Source organism: Eumetopias jubatus, unplaced genomic scaffold (assembly GCF_037043125.1).
Source record: "Eumetopias jubatus isolate StellerSeaLion01/CBP00866 unplaced genomic scaffold, mEumJub1_p1.0 scaffold_1, whole genome shotgun sequence".
NCBI lineage: Eukaryota > Metazoa > Chordata > Mammalia > Carnivora > Otariidae > Eumetopias > Eumetopias jubatus.
The window spans coordinates 197,168,677-197,189,315 of record NW_028274807.1 but is presented as its reverse complement, the minus strand read 5'-3'; the positions used below and the strand labels follow the sequence as shown (position 1 = coordinate 197,189,315).

At 41.0% G+C, this 20,639-nt stretch overlaps 1 protein-coding gene across 3 annotated transcripts in view; it reads right to left on the bottom strand.

Moving 5' to 3' along the window:
- Positions 1 to 301: 301 nt before the first annotated feature.
- The window catches only part of PBRM1 (polybromo 1), a 113,239-nt gene continuing 92,901 nt past the window's right edge, over positions 302 to 20,639 (bottom strand). For all 3 annotated transcript variants that reach the window (XM_028124395.2, XM_028124396.2, XM_028124397.2), the window contains exons 25-32: positions 17,685 to 17,868; positions 16,690 to 16,900; positions 15,864 to 16,065; positions 12,298 to 12,462; positions 8,778 to 8,933; positions 5,510 to 5,580; positions 5,180 to 5,396; positions 302 to 3,164 (exon numbers count right to left, since the gene is read on the bottom strand). In XM_028124395.2, coding sequence (XP_027980196.1) covers positions 2,992 to 3,164; positions 5,180 to 5,396; positions 5,510 to 5,580; positions 8,778 to 8,933; positions 12,298 to 12,462; positions 15,864 to 16,065; positions 16,690 to 16,900; positions 17,685 to 17,868 — 1,379 coding nt within the window. In that variant the 3' untranslated portion in view covers positions 302 to 2,991. The remainder of the gene's footprint in view (positions 3,165 to 5,179; positions 5,397 to 5,509; positions 5,581 to 8,777; positions 8,934 to 12,297; positions 12,463 to 15,863; positions 16,066 to 16,689; positions 16,901 to 17,684; positions 17,869 to 20,639) is intronic.

The window sequence follows — 20,639 nt, the reverse complement described above, 5'->3', positions numbered from 1 at the left end:
TCAACCGTATTTCCACCCACGATGAGGACATGTTAGGAATTCCCTGAATGCCTGCCTGAGAGGCTCCTCGTGGCGCATGTCCAGCTGCAGTGTGACTGCATTCAGCCGGTACTAATGTAGCCTGAGCCCTGAACCAGGGTCTGCTCACTGACTTTTGCCTCCACCCAAGGAGCTTTGTTCCCTTAAATTGGCAGCTATATATCCCTGTCAGCATAGAATCAAGGCTTGCAGGAATTAACTCTGCTTGAACCTAACATCTGACACAAGCTTAAACAGAACAACCAAACCTGGTTAATCCAAATCACTTTGCAAACTCCATTTTTATTTGGATTAAAAAGCTTTAAATGAACAAACATATGATACATACATGTTATAAGACTAGTTACCACTTAAACCTCCTTTGATACAGAAATTAGAATAAACCAAGTTTTAATTAGGTCTGAAAATGTTCAAGCTCAGAAGCCAACAACACCAGTTTGAGATTTCACACAAAGAAGTGTCCCCTCTTTCAGTTCTTCCTCATAGGAAGACAAGGGTGGGTTCAAAAACAAAGCAGTTCAAAGGCCTTTTAAATCAGTTGGCTGACATACTATTTTAAACCTATAGGTTTTCCCCCAAATAAAGTTCTTTTCCACATGAACTTACATTTTGAAAACATTTAGGCCATTAAACTTTCTAAGCCGTATCACTAGTTCCTAAAACTCATGGGGAAAAAAAAAAAGACGTATATAGTTCACTTGTACTTTCTTAAGTCAGGACATTAGAAAAAATTTTTTTTGGCTTATCTTTTTTGGAAAATGGCTGACCTCAAATCTTATATCCTAAATATTAACTGACATTCTCCAAGTTAATATACAGAAAGACATGATTCTAAAATAAATACATAGATTTTTTTTTTTTTTTTAAACATAATTAGGGCCTGCCTACTGGCCCCCTGGCCCGGCTCTGCACTGCCTTAGGGAAGCCCCTGGCTGGATCTATGGTTTCTACAGCACCTCTAGACACTGGGAAGGAGCCTGGAGGAGGAGTGCCCTGGGTTCTAATGCCCCACCTAGCCCACAGTGAAGAGTTTTTAGAAGCTTCCCAAAGAAGTCTCATCCAGACCTTAAAAAGGGAAATAAAATGGGTGCATGAAATAAATAAATAACTTAACCAAAATTAGATTTCAGGTTCTTTGGTGTAATTCAAGAATGTCTAGAAATAAAATAATCTGATTGTATTATACAGTCCATGATGATTCAATGGCCCAAATAACTAGGAACTGAAGATTTCTTTATCTGATTCAGTTTAACAATAAGGTACTGACATACTACTGCAATACATTTTTTAAAATTCAGAATCATTTAAAATACTTGATGCAAACTGAGATCCAGTGGTTGACTATAGGCAATTAAGTTACAAGGGCCTCCTGTATTTAAAGTATCTAGAATACAAGAGACTTGTTTCCATTTTACACACTTTTGTCCCCATGATTTAGAAAGAATGGCAATTAAATATCCAGGTATTGATTCATACCAGATTAAAAGAAAAAAGTATCCCGTGAAAGTCACTCTCTCAATTTAACAACAGCAAGGGAAGCTCCACCAAAATGGCAACAATCTTGTTACAAAAAAACGGGTTTCAAAAACCGAGTGGAATCCAGGTGTGGTGCTTTTCTACCTGTCTGCGCATCATACGCTGCCTCCAGGTGTTCATTCGAGGCTCATATGAAAGAGAAAGGGCCAACCCCAAGTGTTTGGGATCCATAATGGTCTTTTTAAGTGAGTATTTTCTTAGATTATAATTACTTTCTCCTGAAATTCAAAAGCACAAATTAAATTTAAAAAACATTTTAGAAAGCCTCAAATTTCTGGTTGAGAATTACAACGCTGAAACTTAGAGAAGGAAAAAAATGCCACATCTGGTGAGGAAACAGATACGAAAACATACTTGCATATGTAGACAATCTACCCTTTTTTACAATTATGCTTCTGACACAGCTCATATCTGGCTATGCACTCCCTTCCCTATGTTAGGTTAGGTGTTAGGTTTAAAAAATAAATCACCTCCATGCACACACCTCAATGCTTTCTTCAAGGTGAACTTCAATCTTTTTCCATGTAAGAGATTTAAAATTTTAAATCATCCAACAAGTATAGGCATAAATTGTGAATTCAATATAAATAGATCAAAAGTACCCTTAAACTTACCTGCCAAGACTAAAGGTAATTCAGGGTTGTGCACATGTTCTGCAAAAATACCTGACACCATAGATGACTAACAGCACAAGAAACTGTGCTCTCCCCGTCCAGGTGTCTGAGAGACGCACCAGCTTCAGAAGGATGCACAGCACTGACTTCAGATTTCTGGAGCAAGTCTCTTGAGTTAACAGAGCAAATGTGCCAGGTCTGCCAAACACCTGTAACCTGAAATAACAACCTTTCACTTCACCTATACAAAACAGCTTTTGCTGAAGTGGCTCAAGATACTCAGGTACATGAAGCAGACACCAGTGCACTCCCCTCTGTAAGATGTAAACTAGGACCAACTTCACATTTAATTGTCAACTTAAACTAATCTGTAAACTCTCGTGCGCACGCGCGTGTGTGTATATTTTTTTCATTTTGTTTGTTCTTTTATAAAAAAACAAAACCAAAAACCAAAAACCAAAATCCCAAGCCAAGACAAAACCTTTGATGGTTTCAGTTCCATGGCAACAAGTAAAAAGATAAAACTCCAAGTCTACATATACAACCAATTATGAAACTGGTTTTAAACGAAGGAAACATATGCAAAAAAATCTCTGTGTATTTGATAAAGTCAACTTAATATAACAAAAACAAATTGAAATAGCTTATTAAAAGTGTCCTTATATAAAAATGGCCTTGTGATGTACAGTAAAATGCAATAAAAATTACCATCCTTTGTTCCTCCCCCCGCCCCCAGTAACTAAAATGGCTACTGTTCCACAAAACTCTTTATGCTTCTATAAAAGAAACGTAATTGATGTGATTAAAGGTTTTCTAGATTGTATGCTTGGCGAATGTTGAGGGTGTCTCGGAGCATCAAATCCCGAAGGCGCCAGAGGGCATCTGCCATGGTGGTGTGGGCCCCTTTACTTTTCAGCCAGTGAGAGGGGAGGCGGCTCTCCTGTTCCTTTGACAAATGGACATCGCGTCTTCGAGCTGAAAATTAAAATGCACACACGAGAAATAAAAGTAGGAATTTTAAGGTAACAATTTCCCCCTCAGACCTAAGGTCTGACTAGCATATAACATTTATTATTTATTAAGTATTATGAATTTTAACTCTGCAGAGTATTTCCAAGCAAATGTCTTTTATTTTATTAGGCATCTTTGTTTTTAAAAAACTATGCACTTAGGTATGAGGCTACCTAGCTAAGGATGTCTTGTTTTATGCTTTGTATTTTAGAAACTTTTTTTTTTTTAAGATTTTATTTATTTGACAGAGACACAGTGAGAGAGGGAACACAAGCAGGGGGAGTGGGAGTGGGAGAAGCAGGCTTCCTGCTGAGCAGGGAGCCTGATGTGGGGCTCGATCTCAGGACCCTGGGATCATGACCTGAGTCGAAGGCAGATGCTTAACGACTGAGCCACCCAGGTGCCCCAGAAATTTTCTAATTTATAATAATGACTTAACAAAAGAGCTGCACAATATAACATAATTCTCTATGAATGGGAACATAAGAGTTGCACAAACACCTAAAGATCTGATCACTAATACTGTGTTGCAGGCAGTCCTGATGATTAATAATTTCTTCAGGGGCGCCCGGGTGGTGCAGTCGGTTTAATCATCCAACTCTTGGTTTCGACTCAAGTCATGGTCGCAGGATCACGGAATCCAGCCCCACACTGGGCTCCAAGCTCAGTGTGGAGTCTGCTTAAGACTCTCGCTCTCCCCTCTGCCCCTCCCCACTGCTCTCTCTCAAATAAATAAATAAATCTTTAAAGAAAATTACTAATTTCTTCAGTGTTAACAAAGGTTGCTAAAAAGGAAAATGTGAGGAAAGGGAAAACATACCTATTATTCTGAAAGAAATCAAATGATCAAATTTGGTTTAGAAATGAAGAATGAGAGGCACCTGGATGGCTCAGTTGGTTAAGCATCCAACACTTGATTTTTAGCTCAGGTCATGATCTCATGGGTGATGATCTCAGGGTTGTGAGATCGAGCCCCACATGGGGCCCTGCACTCAGAGTCTGCTTGAGATTTTCTCCCTCTCCCTCTGCCCCTCCCCCTGCTCCTGCACTCTGGCACTCTTTAAATAAATAAATAATAAAATCTAAAAGAAAAAAAAATAAAAAAGAAGAAGAAATGAAGAATGATGAGTAGGAACTTGTACCTTTCTTTCCAGAAAGCAGCCAAGTTATTTTATTTTAATTTAATTTAATTTTATTTTATAGGGAGGAGGGGCAGAGGGAGAAAGAATCTTAAAGTGCTAGGTGCATCACCCAGCGTGAAGCCTGACTCGGGGTTCGATCTCACGACCTGGAGATCATGACCTGAGCTGAAATTAAGAGTCAGACACTTAACCAACTGAGCCACCCAGAGCCCCCAGCCAAGTTATTTTAGTATGTACTGAAAACACATTAAGACCACTGAACTAAATAAGTAACTCAACAGGTTAACTGAAACAGGTTTTCCAATATTTTTTTCTTTTTTAAAAGTTGAACTGAAAGAATTTTTTTTTAAGATTTTATTTATTTGACAGAGAGAGAGAGAGAGAGCACAAGCAGGGGGCGCGGCAGGCAGAGGGAGAGGGAAAAGCAGACTCTCCGCTGAGCAGGGAGCCCGATGTGGGGCTCTATCCCAGGACCCTGGGATCATGACCTGAGCTGAAGGCAGACGCTTAACCGGCTAAGCCACCCAGGTGCCCCTGAACTGAAGGAATTTTTAATTTACCCAAATGCATCTATATTAATGTCCAAATGCCTAAAAAAGAACTGAAAAAAATTCAGAATATACTTAAAAGATAGCAGTGATGTTTACGACAAAACTTAGAAATTCAACAAAAACACCACCACTTTCAGTGTGTGATGTCAATATACAAAAAAGCTTCAAACCCTTCTATTAAATACAGAATTTATTTTACCTCTCTGAGAAAAGTGGGTATCTATCCCACAATATAATGCCAATAGCAGTGAGATTTCACAAAGGCTTGTTGAGAAGGACTCCTTACCTGCCAGGGTTTGGTCCCACTTGCTAATGCTGTTGGACTCAGCACTGAGTCCTTCAATGTATTTCAGGTAGGCCTCTGAGTGGAGAAGCCGTTGTGTCTTCGGTGGGGGAGCCACAAACATGGGCGTTGTTGGCTGCTGTATGACAGGGGGGCCGGCTGGATGTGGGCCAGGATACGGAGGTGGTGCCTGCTGCCCTGGAGGCCCCAAAACTCCTACCTGAAAGAGCACAGAGCACATGGTGAGGGGAAAAAAAACACTTGGCATGTGCTCTGAGAAAGAGCGTAACTTGAATTCTGTTGAGTCCTAGAAAATCCAACTGAGAGGCTTACCTGCTGTCCGTACGGACTTCCGCCTTGTGCTGGAGTCCCCACCATAGGGGCCACTCCTTGATTCATCACACCTATAATTCAGAATGCAATGGCACAGTTAGAGGCTCTGGGTTGAGAGGACTACTGAAAAACTACTGATAAGAAACGATGCCATTTATAATGCAAACCTATGGATCTCTGTCCTTGAGTTTTTGTGGATAGGAACCCTACGCACCCAAAATGGGATGCAGCATTCACATGGAAAACTCACATTCTGTTGTTTTCTAGTATTTTAAGTATAATGCCAGTATAATCTGTCAGATGTGCATTAATTATTCATGGCTTAGAAATGCTCTGAACCCTGCATAAAATTCTAGTATTCCCCTAGGTCAGCTATAGTCGGACTACATCTCTATTTTCAAAGTATTTTTCTTCTGACAACACATTTTCCTGCCACTGAAGCCCAGGTCTCATTCTGGCAGTAATGGTACTGCAGTCGGGCTCAGCAGCAGGCAGTGAACGAGGACACCAGGGACACAAGGGAAGAGGCTGTGCAAGGGCACAGTTCAATGAGGCCCGTGGAGCCTGGAGGCACATCCCTGCTGCCCTCTCACAGGCCCCCAGCACCTCTGCTTCTAACGGGAGTCACTAATGCTGGCAGGCAGGGCACGTCCATCTGGTAGAGTGATACTGTGAAAAGGATCAACTGGAAGCAGGTCAACCTCGCTGCTATCACTTCAGGTGCAAAAATGACAAAGACGTTTCATGGTCCTACTGTATCTGTACTCTGTACCTGCTAATAATTTTGTAAACTTCCCTTGACGATTCCTCACAAGCAATTTCTGTCCCATAGGTACTAGCTGATAATGGTGAGATGTCCTAAATTTAGTGTCTGGGGCTGTTGCAATCTCAGGACCGTCCATTCACTGAACAGATGCTGAAATAAACAAGGGTCCCAGTTGGTTAAAAACTACTAAGCTATAGTCAAAACCCTGGTGAGCTGCTGTTTAAACTTTACACAAGTCCTGCTGGCTGCCAAGAAGGCTCAAAAGGAGCTCACCTCATATACTAGTTTCTCTGGATTCAAAATGTTGCTATTTTGGCCAGGCAGAACCAGTCCACTATTCTAAGATCCAGAACTGCTAAAGGCCACTTCTGGGAAGTATTAGATATTTGTTAGAGAGGAAGTAATAAGTAAAAATAAGCTTTCTGTTTACAAAGCAGGGATTTTTGTTAAGTACCCAGAAGTTTACTTGGATCACCATAGCAGGATCCTCACGATTACTCGTGACTGGTTTAAGAGGTTGTGGTGGGTAAGCTGCTGCTCCAGCAACATATTAACAACCCCTGTGAACCCCCCCTCTCCAGGACACTCCCCCTCCTCAGACCCCACAACACAGGGGGCCTCCCTGAACTGCCTTTCTCAAATTTTGCAGGGCACAAACAACTCAGCAATTCCCTCTGCTTCCTGTCTACAAGTACCATGCAAGGGGGCAGCCAGTGAGAATGTGGGCTGGTCACCAGAGGAGATCCCCGAGTCCTCCTCTCCTCAAAGCCTGAGCAGATGTGTGTGTGCGTGCGTGTGCATGTTTGTGCTTGTGTGAGCGCCCGTCCCTGCTTCCTGTTTACAGATGCCATGCAAGGGGGAAGTCAGTGAGAATGTGGACTGAGTCACCAGAGTTCCCTGAGTCCTCTCCTCAAAGCCTAAACCGACGGATGCCTGTTTGTGTGTGTGTGTGTGTGTGCACACCCACATGCGTACACGTGTGGGCACTAAGAGGGGTTCCTCCTTGTCTCCCTAAAATCAAGTGTGTGTGTGTGTGTGTGTGTGTCCGTCCTTCAATTGCAATTTAGAACCCGAAGATGGGGAAAGGGACACGGTATGCCCGATACCCACCAAAAGGTATCTGCTACTTAAAGGGTACTGGCCTTAGACGTGGCTCCCAGTGAGTACAACATACACCTAAAAGTCAACTCCAACCTGGTCTGAGTCAGTCAGATACCCTATGCCAGGGTGAGAGGGCAGAGAATGAAGGCCAATTCTACCTGCCACACGGGCACACCCATTTTATGACTGACTGGCACTGCAACTCACACACAGTCCATTGTTTCCATAATGAAGCACCCACTCCCATAAACATTTCCTCCTCTGGGTACATCTGGATCAAACATGTGTGCATGGAGTTCTGGCCATTCTCTAAGCAATACTTACAGGAGTGTGGCTGGAGGCTCTAGACCAAGCCCCAGGCTCACTTACCCTGCACACTGCTGGACTGGGTGTACCTCTGAGGGACCACTGGGGGAACTCCATATAACCCACTACTGGTGTAAGCAAATCTAACATCTCTACATTTTGTCATCTGGGCCAGGCCCTTAGCTGATATTCTGGATAATGACCAAATGCTATTCTAAGTTATCTTCAGGTCACATTCCCTCCAACCAGATTATAGCTAAAGCCCAGTTCTTTTGCATATGATGGCAATTAATACGGGAGCCTGTGATTTTCCTTTCACAATATTTCAACTACTAATTATAAAGTAAACCTCTAGCGCTTCCTGAACTCCATTTATGTGTTTCCACATGAAATAAATTCTGAGCTTCTGTTGAGAGAGAAATCAGTGTCCACAGTCAGTAGGGTGGGGCTATGCTGCTCTTTAAAATGTTATGTCATACTTCTTAGGGGACTCACATACAGAAAGTGTGTTCATTGCAAATTTGTTCCCTCCCTCCTTTTTGTTCCTAGAATGACTGACTGAAGGATTTCTTCATCATCATCAGTGACTCTGCAATCCCCTTAGAAGGGCTGTTTGAGAAGCAGGAGATGAAGCAAGGATTCTATAAGAAGACAATCTTTCAATGAGAACTGAACCAGAGGAAGAAGTGCACTCAGGACCAAAGGTGCTTTTATATGTGACTCAGAACTAGCAATTTGGGAAACCTCATTCACTGATAAAAGAGGGCATGGCCTTCTAGGCTGTATTTGGCTTTCTGAGCACATGTCAAATTGTCTGAGTGGTGTGCGAGTAGGCCTTCTACCCCGTGGTCTGCTGAGTCTGGTCTCTGCCATGTGTCCTGTGCTGCCACTAGGCAGTCAGGTGCCCAGGGACACGGGTGCTGAGCTGCCTGCTCAATACACAGGACAGGGCCTGCTGCTGACAGCCCTGGGATTCTCAGTGAGGACAGGCCTGCCCATAGTGGGCAGCAGGTACCTCCTGGAACAACTGGCTGAGGGAGGAAAAAAGAGAATATGAAGGTGAGATTAATGAGTGAACGAGGATGAAGTTCTTACCCGGTGGTGGGATGCCCGGGAGGCCGGGCACACCTGGCGGAAGATGGTGGGGTGGAGGCCCCCCAGGGTGAAGTGGCTGCATGCTGCCCATGCTAACAAGGCCATCAACTGGGCCCTGCAAAGGTGGAAGGCCTGGCGGATAGCCACCCATCATGCCTTGAAGGACACAACAAATTTCAGACATGCATCATTAACATGCAACATGAGCTAAGTAATAACAAATCCCCCCACATGCACTACCAATGAATAAAGCGCCCTTAGTACTGCATGATAATAACGGCAATTAGTGTAATTATTTTGTTGCAATAATGAACAAAATAAAAAGTTACAAATATGCAATCCAACATCTGTGGATGAATTAGTACTTAGTATATTATTATTTGTAGTTATTTTCCCTGGGATAAATACGCTGCATGTTTTCAGTGAAATAATAATAAAGAGGAGTTCCAGTAACAGCCTTCCCAAGGTCATGATTATTGCAAGCTGTTCAAACAGAGTGACCAGTTCTGCGACTGCGGTTCTAATTGATCAGTAGAAACCCCATCACTCCACTCTGCCCACACTCATATGCCTATCATGGGTACACATGAGGGGAAATTGGAATGGAGGGAAATGAGGCGCACAGCCCTGATCACAAAGCATGGTTCTCCAGCTGGGGGTGGGGCAAGGGGGGTCGAGAGTTTTTCAAGGCTTCCTCCTCCCTTCTAGCCCCACCACTACTGGTATAAATGGATCATGCTCGGGCTTGAGCTGGGGAACAGAGAAGAGCCATCACAATGGATGATGTTTCATCTTTAGATCTCAGAAAACATGTAAAATAAAGATAAAACCTAAACCCTCCCAAGCCAAACTAAGCCCAGGTCACTTGGTAGTGGGCACGCAGACCTCAGAAGGAATGGCTGGAGAATCAGGCTCTGCTGGCATGAGAAAATGCAATTGTCACTTCTGTCTCCGAGTTCACAAAAGCCCTCACATAGACCTTCGGTTAATAGGGAACATTTTAAATGAGGTACAGAATTTCTGTGAACAGAGGCTTTTATTCCTTTATTTTCAAAGTGCATTTTCACAACACAAAATATTTTCTGCTGGCTAGGGAAGAGTTTCAAGAAACAAGTACTTTTGGCAAAAGGAGTGAAAGGAAGAAAATAATTTCAAAATGTCAAAAACTCACCTATAAAAGACCTTTAAAGCCACACGACATTTTTTTTAAGCAAGAAAAACAACTTGACTCTTCTGGGATTTGAAATTATCACAATAAACAGAACCTAAGACTCCCCCCAAAAATGCAATCATCTTTGGTCACAGCTTCTTGCACAAAGGGAGGCTTGAGGGATTGGTGCCAAAGCTCATTTTTATAAAATACTCTTTGTAGAGGGACCCTGGGAAACAGTGGAAACTCCAGATTCTAAGGATTTTACTCTTTGACTTTCCCTCAAGGATTATTTGAAAGGTACTTGTTTATAAAGATTTAGTCTTTTGAAGCTATAAAATTACTGAAAATTGTGAGATTGATTCAGCCTGCTTCGTTAGTCATATCTAAGCTGACTGAAAAACTTACAATTACACAAACCAGTAAAGCGAATTTTAAATAATACCTCTATACATGAAACAGGATTGAGTTTCATTTTTCAAAAATGAGAGTTCAGAGAGTAAAAACTACTTTTGTACAGACACTGTCATCTTAAACATAGGAGATCCAAAGCTACCAAACTGCCTTTTAACCACACCATCAGATACAGCTTTAGGGATAAGTAGGTGGGAGTTTAAGAAAGTTAGGAGGCTTTGCTTTCAATTACAAAAGCCCATCTGAACGCAGCCTTCATGGGCTGTGGTTGAAGAAATTATTAAGAACTGAAAGACATGACACTTGTCTTCATTAAACTGTACTTTGGCACTTATTATCCCAGTCACATGTGTTCAAATGAGCTTTAATGCTTGTAAGCAAAGCTGGTCTCAGACAGCAACAAGGCTAAGACTTAGGCCCTAAGCAATCTGTAAACCCATGAAAAATCACCCTCTCAGCTGCAAAGTTCCCACTGTGGACCAAAGACTGGTGCCTGTAGAGAACACTTGCTTGCCCTTCACTCCCATGGCCCTTCGGAATCTGGGCAGCATATGCTTAATAATGGAGCAGGGTCTTTCTAGAAGGGGTCCCACCTCCTCACCCATGAGAGCGCTGTGATGTTATTCCCCAACAGGGAGCTAAAATGCTGCAGCTGCTGTGTTTTAATATTTTTAGCTGTTTGAATTCATTTTGTTAATGTGTCCCCGGGCTTTTTAGTCTAGGGCACAGTGCTACAATATCACATATCAAACAGAACAAAACAGGACGTCAACGAGGGAATTCTAACTTTCAAAGTCCCCATGTTCAAGGCCTGATTTCTAAAACCCTCTGGAACCCCGTTAACCAAAATGGGCCATGGAATAGAGCAGGCGATTATGAGATTTGTTAGATCAACGTCAGTTACACTGAAAGTACTGAAAAGCCATGATTCAGATGTGCTCTGGCGAGTGCAAGTGCTGAGCTCAGCGACAGTGCATCTGAGAACCTGCCATCACAAAAGGAAGGAGCGACAATGGAGAAGTTACCCTATGCTACTCTTCCTTCAAAAGCAAATACAAAAACAGCATCCCAATGAGCCTGCCTTGAACAACACTGTCTTGGACTCCCTGCCAAAAGAGGTCAGACCACTTGCTTAAGAAGACACTCGGGTGGTTTGTATGGACCTCCCCAGGCCTAGGGGGATCACGAGGGAGGGACCCGAGAAGTGGTCTTCGGGCTCCTCACTGGAGACAGGTCAGACGAGGATATTCAATCCAAGAATAGCCAAATTTGCTATGGCCACCAGAACCAGAGACAACACACACAAGCAAACCACATTCATCATTTTCTTGTCTTTTTTTAAAAATATGTGACTGGGATACTAACAGAAAATGCAGTTTAATGTAATTAAATAGAAAAGCATTACAGAGTGGGCACAATGAATTGAATAAGGACTTTGTATTCCACTTAGCAGTCATGCACACTAGTGACCAAGAAAGGATTTACAATTCATTGTCAAAAATCCTTTTAAATGGTCAGTCTTTTAAGGATGGCTGCAGCAGAACAAGGCAAACTGAATACTGGAATGAGACGGGAGAATCGACATCACCTGAACGCTAGTTTTGTGTTTTCTCTCGGGAGTCCCTCCAGAACAGAATTCAGGGTCTGTTTATGTGTTCTGCTATAGCGCTCTACATCAAGAGCAGTCTGGGGTGGAGAATATCGCCAGACCATGTCCACAGCCAGGCTAGAGCTGCTCCCTACCAATTCCCAGGGTTGGGCCCAGGGCCCATTTCTGGGGCAGAGGGGAGGCATTGCCCATATGGGAGAGGCGATATAAGGACGACATGGACGACTTCAAACTTTGACTCTGCCATGAGAAAAGCCTAGAGACTGTGGCCTACTCCTCATTGGAGAAAAAAAAAAATGAAGGAATTTCTTAAAGTGGAAAAAAATGGTCTTAGCTCCTGTTTTTACCTGCAACAGGTGTCAACTGCTGATTGAGCATCCCCATTGGTGTTGGTGGTGGCACCACCCCCATGAGAGCCCCCACAGGGGTGCCTGCTCGGGGAGAAGCACTCGGCTGCTGTTGCTGTGCTGCGCGCTCTCTCTCCTGCTGCTCAGCAACTTTAGCTGCCCGCTCTGTAAAGGCATTTCAGATTTTCAATTCTGTTTTTAACCCAGGAATTCAAAATACCATCCATTGCATTCAACAGGACTAGTAAAAACACAGGCAACAGTTCTGTCTCAACGGAAGGAACGGTAGATGACTAGTCTCAACACAGGAGGAGTCGGGCCGATTTCACTCGGTAACCTAGAGTCCAGCTTTCCTATCCCATCTTGAGAACTGGTCTGCAAAGATTTCAAGAATGTTAAGACTGCAACACACATTCAGAAAGCACAGGTTTTATTTAAACACGTCACCAGCGTAACCAACGTGGTTAATCTCACAAGGCACCCTGAAGATGAGAAGCGCTACCATTATTCTAGTATTAATAGCATTACAAATTATTTATAATTTCAACATGAAGCGATTCCATGGCCCATTATAATTTTTGGCACAATTGTTACTTACACTACTTTCCTGATTTCTTGCACCCAATTTTACTATGATTTGAGGACTCCTGTCATAAGTGTCATGGGGTTTAGCAGCTGAAGAAAATTAACTCTGTAAGGGAAAAGTAGCTTACTGCTTCCTCCACAAGGTTTTAGGGAAAATAAACACTACTTCCTATACCCTAATGAAGCCAAGAGGTCATGTTTAATAAACCCCAATGGAAAAAAAATGTATGATACTCTAGGCTACAGTCATTCAAAGCAGGGAATATGTATACACATATGAAGCAATGGATATGTACTGAGAGAACCAGGTTTCCTGAAGCTGAGCAGTTCAATACTGACCATATATCATCCTAAATCAGCAAAAGTTCCAAGGATTCACTCTTATTTCATCCAAAATGCAAGAGGAGCATTTGCTTGTGCCAGTTCTGGGCTGTGGAACACGCCTTGCTACAGCCCTTACTCCGCTGAGCTGCCCTGTCCTGCACCTCCATAGCCAGTAGTCCCCAACGATCACATTCCCAGTCTTTTTGGGAGCTAGCAGCCTGGACCCTTACTAGAAAACTCTAGAAATGTGTATTCCCCAAACACCCACAATACAGGGCTTATTTTGCTTCACCATTCATAAATAGGAAAGCCTCCTCACTCCTCACAGGGGCAAACTGAGGCTGGGAGACAGGCAGTGACTTGTCCAAGGCTACAGAGAGAACCAGCAACATGTGGCCCTGACTCATGACAGCACATTCCACTGCCACACATTAACCCTCCAACATGGAATTCAAAAGACTACTGTTGGCTGATCTAAGGAGTGGAAAATAGCTCGAGATCCCATGGCTTTAAAGAGAATCAAGAAGCAACAGCTCCAGTCCTCCGTTAGTGTGTAAGAATGTGAAAGTCAAGCAAGTCAAAGCTTCCTAGGCTGCGACAGAGTTGCCTAGATAGGCTAGTCATCACTCACTAACACTGTCCCAGTTTACAGATCCTCTGTACAATGAGTGTGAGGGACAAAGGCCATTTGAACAACCCATTTCCTTTTGCTAGCAGTAAAAAAAAAACATTGAATGACCTAGACCCCCACATTAAATTCTAGTATTTTCATTACACAAATGACAGTAAAATGGGAGAGCAAAAAAAAAAAAAGTTGAAAAAAGAAAAATTCAGATCTGTGCTTCAGATATTGGACTGGCTATGTGTTGGCTCTTTCTGGGAAGAGCCCAACGGGCTGTGCTGGAATAGAGAATTGTTAAATGAAGCCAGCCAAATTCCAAACTTTGGGTTTTGAATTCAAACCCAAATTGGGTTTTGGTCAAAACAACAAAAGGCAGACACTGCTGAGTCATACACAACTCATCTCACTCAATTTTCCCTGAATTTCACACTTTCCTTGGAATTTGGGAGACTTCCCTAGAAGCCATCATTTCTCCCTCTCTTCAGCCCTGCTTCAGGGTTTTTACTTTTATACTACATCCAGATACATTTGTCTTTCTTGTTCAAGTCTAAAAAACCAGCCATAGTCTGGGCTTCATTTGCTCTAGACTGGGCTTTACATCCACGTGAGCTTTATTTCCAATCCTCCTCCAATGGAGGGATATATTTGGTCTTAACTTTCATTAAGGTCAGAAATATCAAAGCCCTACAAATTTCGAGGTGTTTTTTTTTTTCCCCCAAAGTTTGAGGTTCTTATGGAACTGACTAGAGTTTCTTAAAGAGTGTTCTGCAAATTATTTGTTCTTTACAATATTAAAAGGTATTATATGAATACTTGGTCAAGTTCCAGAAAATGCCAGTTGAAAAAAAAACAGGTGTTTACTGTAGGTCTTAAAGACTTTAATATGGGAATATGCACTGTAAGTTTCCAAGAGTCAAAGTGTCTAGAGTACTTCTCAAACTGGTTTTGCCACACAGGTTTTTCTGGCTGAACATTTTGTAGGATTAGGATTCTGCAGAAAATCTTTGGGGAAGTCTATCAGTTAATTTTATAATTATCAATCAACTGGTATAAATGAAAGGAGTAAAATCTTTTTTTTAAAAATTTCTTTGGAAACACCATAAACTTCAATAAAGGAGGCAGGCCTTAATAATGAATTTCTTTATGTTTACTGGAAAATAATGGATTTAGACCTGGCCAAGATGAGTAATGGTTGACCACAGTGGTGAACCACTGAGAGACAGTTCTAAACTGGCAAAATGAACTATTATATACAATTCCAAATGGAAAAATAGAGCTCCAAAGGCAAGAGTCCTGCCTAAGCGAATGTTCATTATTCATTTCTTTATTACAGGTATGCCTGACATTAAAAACAAAACAAAACAAAAAAACCCAAAATCTCTCTCAAGTACTTGTCCCTAAAGGCTAAGAACCACCAAATCTTTAAATGATAGCTCATGGCCCAAAATGATTTAATTATAGAGTAAAAGGAAAATGAAGGCAATTGAGCTTTATGAGAGACTTCAAGTGCCTTAAAAGTAGCTATGAATGCAGACATAGCACAGGCCAGGACTGGCCTAGGAAAAGAAGCGCTTTCAGCCAAGCCTCAGCCTGGAGCTTAAACATGTGGCTTATCAAGAGCCACAATCGATCCTGATTTTGAAAGCCCCCTTTCAGATGAATTTTAACCAAAATTCTAATTTAACATCCTCGTACAATCATTCCCCAGCTCAACACATGTGTGCTTACAGGACTCAATGAAAGAAGAAACCATGCAATTTTTAATAGCAAAATTTTGGAGAAATTTTTCGGGAAAAAGAAAAAACAAAACAAAACAACCCCACCAGGATCAAAGGCCAAGTCAGGGGCACTGCTTGCTCAGTCAGGACAAGGCTGGCATTTAAACTGCTAGATGGGAGCATCTGAGACAGTCCCCAACACAAAGTTCATGTGCAAGTGGTAAGAACAAGAGAGTAAAACCTGTCTACGCACGTGCATTCCTGAAAACACCCCCTTGCTTAGAAAGCTGAGACAGTTGCGCCTAGTCTCTATTTACCTTCATATTCTGCTTTCTTGGCTGTCTCAAGGTTTCTCCATTCTGTCCCCACCAGTCGGCTGAGCTCCCCAAAAGAGTAGTCTGGATGCTGGGCCTTAATCACAGCTCTCATCTCACTGCTGAACAGGATGTAGCCACTCATGTTGATTTTCCGTTTGGAGCCTTCCTTCTTTGCACTGCCTTTGGCTGACTTTGGGGTAGACTGTAAGACAGAAAGCTCTTATAGCGCATCAGACATTGCATCTGGTTAACTCCTCAAGGTTTCTGGAAGCCAGGAACATGTGATTCAATAGTTACTGTTTTGCAGACACGTTTAATTTATAGCTGGCCATCTCCTTGGTCAAAAGAGTTCTTCCTTGCTGCTTACCATATAAGAAATAAATGAAAATTTCACTGAATTCCATGACTATAATCTGTAATGGTGACCTCACAATTATGTCTTGGGAAAATTCTGAATGAGAAAAAAATACCAACAGAGATCACCTCCACCGAGATGAGGGTTTACAGGAGGAGAGACGGGAAAGATATGGACCATAAAAGCTACAGTAACAGGGTGATGCCACTCCTCATTGCTCTCCTTTAACATAAGGCAGGGAGAGCTTTCTAACCAAATGTGCCATTAAAAAGTTATCTATGCACATTTTAAAAAGATATGAAATTTAAAATGCTTAGTGGCATCAAGAAAGAAGAAAAAATCTGCTTCTTTCTGCAGAATTCCAGGCTGAAGCTCACATATGTGGGGGCTGGATGTCTCCTTCCCTTCGCTTGAGTGGGCTATGAACCAAAGCTGAGAGTAAGACAAGTACCAGGAACTTGTCACTGTCACCTGTGGGGGTGTGTAGGGCATGAGATCCAGCTCACTGGCCAGCGGGGTCTGAAGTTGAGGTAGAGGAGGAGGCTCAATGACCTCACTATCCTCTTCTCCCATCTCTTCAATATCATCATCTCCACCTTCTAACTCAGCAAATTTTGCTTCTAGCAACTGGATCTTCTTTTCCAACAAAGGTGAGGGCTCTTTCTGAGGAACGATTGGTTTTCTGAAAGAAGTGAGTGAATGAATGAGTAAATAAGTAAATAAATAAATAAAATCACCAAACACCACTCCAGGATTGATCAGAAAGCAATGCTCTGCCTTAATATTTAGAAAAGACTTCCTGGCCCACCTGCGTGGCCCAGTAGGTTAAGCGTCCAACTCTTGGTTTTGGCTCAGGTTATGATCTTGGGGTCATGGGATTGAGCCCTGTGTTGGGCTTTGAGCTCAGTACACCGTCTGCTTGTCCCTCTCCTTCTGCTCCTCCCCTCATTCTCTCTCAAATAGGTAAATAAAAAAAAAAAAATAAAGACTTCCTGCAATCTGCAATGTATACTCTAAATCAGCAAAGGAAAGAATTTAAATGTTACACGTAACTTAAAAGTTACACGTACTTATGGATGTTTGTTTTTAAAGGGGGGTGCTGAATACCCACAAAAGTACTGGGTCCAAAGTTGGGATCTAGTTGCCCATATAATACAGTGAAAAGAATTTTCGTACTGTGGAAAACTAGGCAATCTTTTAATAGACAGGCTATAATCCAGAACTAAGGAATTTTGCCTCCATATTACAATTACTGGAGTCTACGTCAAGGGCAGTTACCACATCTCAGCAGTTATGAAGATTTTCCTTTAATTTTTAGCTGAATTAATATTTTCTCTTTGAAATGTATACTGCTCTAGTTTAAGACTTAATAAAAACAAAAAACCACCATGGTCTACACTTTTTTGATATCAGTTTTCCTTTTAAGAGCTGAAGTGCTCTTTCCTCCTCTGTTTTTCAAATTTTACCTGAAGTAATAAATCTCATCATCTACCACTTTAGCAGAGAGTGAAAACCTCTTCAGTCCCTTGAATTTCTTCATCTGTTTGTCACTCTCGTTGTAGCGGCTCTCACAAAGCAGAATGTCATTTTCTGGTATCTCAGTTGGTCTGCAGGAGAGGAAGTCCTTGAATGACAACACAGCGCACTTTCCTGAAAGACAAATTGGAGGGAAATTAAAGGAGTAAATTGTGGCCATAGCTAACAATTATTTTAAATTTTTATTATTTTTGAATGAATACATTCACATGATTCAAAAGTCAGATTTAAAAGGTATACACAAGCATAAGGATAAGGTGTGCAAATCAACAATTAAAAGTCTAGATAAGAATCCACAAAATTGGGTTTTTACAAGCAATGGATTTTTGACAAGGGTGTCAAGACAATTTGATGGGGGAAAAAGAGTCTCTAACAGATAGTGCTGGGACAAGTGAATTTCCACATGCAAAAGAATGGAGTTGGAATCCTACCTCACACCGTATACAAAATGCAACTCAAAATGGATCAAAGACCCAAACGTAAGAGCTGTTAACTATAAAACCCTTAGAAGAAAACATAGGTGTAAATCTTTATGACCTTCTATTGAGCAATGGTTTCATAGACGTGACATCAAAATCACAAGCAATCAAATAAAATAAACTGGACTTCACCAAAATGAAAAACTTTTGTGCTCTAAAGCCCACTCTCAAGAAAGTGAATCAGCAACCCATAGAAGAAATATGTGTAAATCATATCTGTGGTAAAAGTCTGGTATCCAGAACATACAAAGAACTCCAATAGCTCAACAATAACCAGACAACCCAATTATAAAACAAGCAAAGGATCTGAATAGACATTTCCCCAAAGAAGACATACAAAGGGACAAGCAGCACATGAAAAAATGCTAAACATCATTAACTGTTAGGGAAATGCAAATTGAAACCACAATGAGATACCAGTTCACACCCATTAGGATGGCTATCGTATTAAAAAAATAAACCAGAAAATAACAAGTGTGGACAAGGATGTGGAGAAATTGGAACCTTTATACATTGCTGGTGGGAATGTAAAATACTGTAACTGCTATGGAAAACAGCTTGGCAGTTTCTCAAAAAGTTAAACAGGTTGCTATATAATCCAGCAATTCCACCTCTAGGTAAAATAACCAAAAGAACTGAAAATAGGAACTCAATTAGACACTTGTACACCAATGTTCATAGCAGCATTATTCACAACAGTCAAAAGGCAGAAACCACCCAAATGGCCATCAACAGATGACTGAACAAACAAAATGTTATATATACATATAATGGAATATTACTCAGCTTTAAAAGGGAGTAAAATTCTGATACATGCTACACCCTGGATGAACCTTGAGAAGATTATGCTAAAGTTAAATAAGCTAGACACAAAAGGACAAATATCACATGATTTCACTTATATGAGTTACCTACAATAGGCAAAATTCATAGAGACAGAAAGCAGGACAGATATTACCAGGGGAGAAATGGGTAGTTACTGCTTGTTGGGCACAGAGTTTCTATTTGGAAGATAAAAAATTCTAGAAATGAGCAGTGGTGATGGTTGCACAACATTGTCAAGAGACTTAGCGTCACTGAATTGTACACTTACAAATGGTTAAAATGCTGCATTTTATATTATGTATTTAACACTAAAACATGGTAGCATATCATTTACACTGCTTTACACCTAAATTTTGTTGTAAAATAATGTATCTTGAGAGGATCACTGCTGGTATTAACATACTGTATTTACTGAAACTAGTTCCCTACTGATGGATATTTAGGTTGTTTCCAATTTTTTGCTCTCCCACTGAAACAAAACAATGCTGATATAAGCAATTTAAGACATCTATCAATTTGCATACGTGTGAGTCTATTTGAGGTATAAATTTCTAGAAGTATAAAAGCTGGGTTAAGGGAATGTACACTTTAATTTTTATTATAGGTATAAACAAATTATCTTCCACAGAGGTCGTGTTCATTCATGAATCCACCACAAAGTAGGTAAATGCCACTTCCCTATGTTCTTGTCAACCAGTAACATTGGAATCTTGACAATTTGGTAGGTAATTTAAAAAAAGAAAAAGAACATCTGGGTACTTTTAACTTGTATCTCTTTAATGGCTAAAGTCAGGCATATTTTCATTTAAGAACCACTAGTGACTTCTATCTGCTTACCCGTGGCCTATTTTTCTGTTTGATATCCATCTTTTCTAATTGCTTTATATAAGCTCTTCATATACGAAGGAAATGTGATCTATGATATACATTGCAAATATTTCCCCAAAGTTGTCATATATCTTTGTTTCTGCCAGTTTTGGTTATGCAAACATTTTCAACTTTTATACAGTCCAATGTATCTTTTTCCGTATGAGTTCTAGGTTTTATGTCAAAATTTATCAAAACTTCTTTCCCATCATTTCTTTTCGTATCTTTGCGGTTTCATTTTATATTCATTTAAATCTGTAATTTATCTGGGAATTTATTCTGAAGTTGATGTGAGGGATGACTACAATTTTTTTTCCAAATGTCTATGCTGTTTCCAAATACCTCTTAGAGAAAAATCCATCTTTTCCCACTTATCTGGGATGCTACCTTTATCATAAATTAGTTTATACTTGGGTCAACTGCTAAACTTTCTATTCTAGTCAAATAATCTGTTTACTGATATATATATATAAATAATTTTAATTATTTTTAAAAATAATTTAAAGTAGGCTCCATGCCCAATGTGGGGCTTGAACTCATGACCCTGAGATCAAGAGTCCCATATTCTACTGACTGAGCCGGCCAGGCACCCCAAATAATTTTAATTATTATGAAGTTACAATGTTTTAATATCTGGTAAGGACAGGCCCTCACCCCTCACTATGCTTTTCAGAATTTTCCTGATTTTTGTTTCTCTTTGACGTTATTTAAAAA